This window comes from Theropithecus gelada, chromosome 16 (assembly GCF_003255815.1).
Source record: "Theropithecus gelada isolate Dixy chromosome 16, Tgel_1.0, whole genome shotgun sequence".
NCBI lineage: Eukaryota > Metazoa > Chordata > Mammalia > Primates > Cercopithecidae > Theropithecus > Theropithecus gelada.
Window position 1 is genome coordinate 5,923,120 of NC_037684.1, and position 4,198 is coordinate 5,927,317.

The window sequence follows — 4,198 nt, forward strand, 5'->3', positions numbered from 1 at the left end:
CTCACCGTAACCCCCACCTCCTGGGTTCAAGTTATTCTCCTGCCTCAGCCTCCCCAGTAGCTGGGATTACAGGCATCCACCACCATGCCCAGCTAATTTTTGTATTTTTAGTAGAGACGGGGTTTCACCAGGTTGGCCAGGCTGGTCTCAAACTCCTGACTTCAGGTGATCCACCCACCTCGGCCTCCCAAAGTGCTGGGATTACAGGCGTGAGCCAACACACCCAGCCAATGAGTTCACTCAAAAAAAAAAAATCTTCACAGTTCAAGAAAATCATTTAAATTAGTTTCAAGGCCAGACACAGTGCCTCACGGCTGTAATCCCAGCACTTTGGGAGGCCAAGGCGGTAGGATCACTTGAGGACAGGTGTTCAAGATCAGCCTGGCCAACATGGCAAAACCCCATCTCCACTAAAAGTATAAAAATTAGCCAGGTGTGGTGGTGCACACATGTAATGCCAGCTACTTGGGAGGCTGAGGCAGGGAAATCCATTGAACCCAGGAGGTGGAGGTTGCAGTGAGCCAAGATTGCACCACTGTACCCCAGCCTGGGCAACAAAGTGAGATTCTGTCTCAAAAAAGAAAAATTAGTTTCAGAGTTCCAAATATTACCACTCCTGTCTCAAATTAGGTTTAAGGCACTCCTGTGAACAGGCAGATTGTATAGGCATAAATTAAGATGTCACTTCCCTAGAGAGGCTAAGAAACAAATACATTCAAGAAATATTTGATGAATTAAATGAGATGAAGATATCTGGAGAAAACGACTCATCTATCCTCATTCGATCCAACATTCTTTCTGCACACATCGTGTCAGGCAAGATGCTCAGTATCAGACACAGAATATAGGAAAGTACAAGTAACCAGCTGGGTGTGGCCACTCATGCCTATAATCGCAGCACTTTGGGAGGCCAAGGCTGGGGAGGACTGCTTGAGGCCAAGAGTTTGAGACCAACCTGGACTAAGCAAGACCCTCATTCTCTACAAAAAATAATTTTAAAAAGTTTTTTAAAAGAAAGTACAAGAAGAAAGTACATGTAACCTTTCACAAGTTACAATGTTTTATTAAAATGACTGTAGTCACAAGAAGCCTGTTTTCCCTTATAATGAAAAGTAGGTTAAAACTGGATTCACCAAATCTCACAGAAGAAAAAAGTACACACACTGAACTTTTTTAGTTTTTTATTTTGATTCTGATGGCTGGACAAGGTATGTACATTCTAGAACATCTTCTTAATCTCTAAACAAGTGAAATTCTACTTACTTATACATAAAAAGACAAGGAGAAAAGGTCATGATTGTCTAACAGGGAACATGAATCCCCAAATAAATTATCTTACAAAAATATCATACTTGCTTTTCTACTTTTTCACTACTGGTAAAAATGAAAAAAATAATTCACATTAAAATAAAATCCGTAGCGGCTGGCATAGCAAGACAATTATTTTTACATATTAAAGTCCTTCAAATAAATATTTTACACATAAATTTAAGTTTTCAAAAAAAAAAAGGTTAAGTATTTATCCTGTATTTTTTTGGTCTGCTAAGAGACCACTTATCAAACTGACATTAAACTGGACTGTAGCTCATACTCTGCAAAGAGTAAAATGCACGTCACAGGCAGGTTGGATACACACATGTGCATATTACATACATATGAAATGGCTAACACTGCTGTGCATACTACTTCCATAAGTAGTTTTACCCTGTAAAAATACTGCAGCCTATACTGAATCAAATTGCAATGAAAGAACCAAAGGTACTACTTGCCTATTATAGACACTTGGTCAAGCATTTAAAAAAATACAAAAATTGGCCCGGTGCAGTGGCTCACGCATATAATCCTAGCACTTTGGGAGGCTGAGGCGGGTGGATCACCTGAGGTCAAGAGTTTGAAACCAACCTGGCCAACATGGTGAAACCCCGTTTCTACTAAAAATACAAAAATTAGCCGGGCGTGGTGGCAGACGCCTGTAATTCCAGCTGCTCAGGAGGCTGAGGCAGGAGGATCACTTGACCCCGGGAGACAGAGGTTGCAGTGAGCTGAGATCACACTACTGCACTCCAGCCTGGGCGACAAGAGCGAGACTCTGTCTCAAAAAAAAAAGAAAACATTATAATGTTTTGGGGACTTAAAGATTATTGAAGATGAGATAAAAGTCCACACTGCTTACAAATACCTGAACATGGAAAGCACAGTCAACACATTCATGTGGACAGCACATGAGTGGATGTATTAATACATTACACAGCTTCTTCTATCTGATCTATTCCTCTTGTTTTATTCTAAAGAGTTACACGGACTTGGATCCTTTATGATGATTTAAAAAATAATATTACATTAAGTTTTCCTGGTCTAATAACCACTTTAAGAAGTAGAGTGGAAGGGTATAGAACTTTCTATATTTTCTCATACTTGTAAAACCAATTTGATTTTTACTGTGATGTGATATTTAACAGTATGGTAAAAATAAAAATGACTGAATTACATGATTTTGTCCACAACATTCAAGTCTCTTTTTGCTAAAATATTACAAAATGAATCCAGTAAACACTTTCCATTTCCAACGGCCTAAGTTAGAGATGAATTCAACTTTTCTTTTTTTTTTTTAAAGGAATTACAACTATGCTGGGCTGAGGACAGCTATGTTAAACCCTGAAAACAAAAGCCAAGCACCCAAACATCTAAAACACTAACACTTTCCATCCAGGATAGAAAAATGAGCATCCGAAGTAAAGAGAACCACATGACTGATCAAGTAACCAATCAAAAACCACTTCTCTGTTATTTGAACTTATAGTTACTCGAAGCTTGAAGTGTCCACCTTCATTATTATTGCAGGTTCCCAGAGTCACGGCTTCAATGTCAAATGTGACAGTGGACCCAGAGGTAACTGCGGGTAACTGATTCGTCATTTCTTTTCCATTGACAAAAACTGCACCTAAAATGTTAAGGTAAAGAGTCATTTACATGTAAGCAATAACTAAGAGATCTGAAATAGTTTCTGGATTACTGGTAACATAGCTCATTTCCTAAGTCAGACTAAAAAAATCTGGAATGCCAACTAGACACAGATTTTAGAGTTCTGTCCAGGGCTCTACTCTTCCAGCAGACTATGAGCTGCCCATATCAATGTCATGAAAAGAAACTTGACAGTGTTACAAAATTACCTGCTGTGAAATAGCAAGACTGTTTCTTATGGAACAAACAAGAAAGAATCTTGTTCTACCAAATTCTTGACTCACCAACACTGTTTTTTTTTTTTTTTGGGAGGTAGAGTTTCACTCTTGTTGCCCAGGCTGGAGTGCAGTGGCATGATCTGGACTCACTGCAACCTCCAACTCCTGGGTTTAAGCAATTCTCCTGCCTGAGCCTCTGGGATTACAGGTATTGGCCACCAGGCCCAGCTAATTTTTGTATTTTTAGTAGAGATGGGGTTTCAACATGTTGGCCAGAATGGTCTCGATCTCTTCACCTCGTGATCCACCCACCTCGGCCTCCCAAAGTGCTAGGATTACAGACGTGAGCCACCGTGCCCAGCCAACAACACAAAATATTAACATGTCTTGCCAGTGAATTTCTTTTTTTCTTTCTTTTTTTGAGACGGAGTCTCACACTGTTGCCTAGCTTGGTGTGTAGTAGCACGATGTCGGCTCGCTGAAATCTCTGCCTCCTGGGTTCAAGCGATTCTCCTGCCTCAGCCTCCCAAGTAGCTAAGATTACAGGCTCACACCACCACACCCAGCTAATTTTTTGTATTTTTAGTAGAGACAGGGTTTCACTATGTTGGTCGGGCTGGTCTCGAACTCCTGACCTCGTGATTCGTCAGCCTCAGCCTCCCAAAGTGCTGGGATTAGAGGCGTGAGCCACCACGTCCGGCCTCTGGCTGGTGATTTTTTTTTTTTTTTTTTTTTTGAGACGGAGTCTTGCTCTGTGCCCCAGGCTGGAGTGCAGTGGCGCGATCTCGGCTCACTGCAAGCTCCGCCCCCCCCGGGTTCACGCCATTCTCCTGCCTCAGCCTCCCAAGTAGCTGGGACTACAGGCACCCACCACCTCGCCCGGCTAATTTTCTTGTATTTTTAGTTGAGACGGGGTTTCACCGTGTTAGCCAGGATGGTCTCGATCTCCTGACCTCGTGATCCGCCCGTCTCAGCCTCCCAAAGTGCTGGGATTACAGGCTTGAGCCACCGCGCCCGGC

General features: G+C 41.8%; 1 protein-coding gene across 1 annotated transcript in view; it reads right to left on the reverse strand.

Moving 5' to 3' along the window:
- Positions 1-1,164: 1,164 nt before the first annotated feature.
- CRLF3 (cytokine receptor like factor 3) overlaps positions 1,165-4,198 on the reverse strand; it is a 51,845-nt gene continuing 48,811 nt past the window's right edge. The window contains exon 9 of the mRNA XM_025361782.1: positions 1,165-2,941. Coding sequence (XP_025217567.1) covers positions 2,685-2,941 — 257 coding nt within the window. The 3' untranslated portion in view covers positions 1,165-2,684. The remainder of the gene's footprint in view (positions 2,942-4,198) is intronic.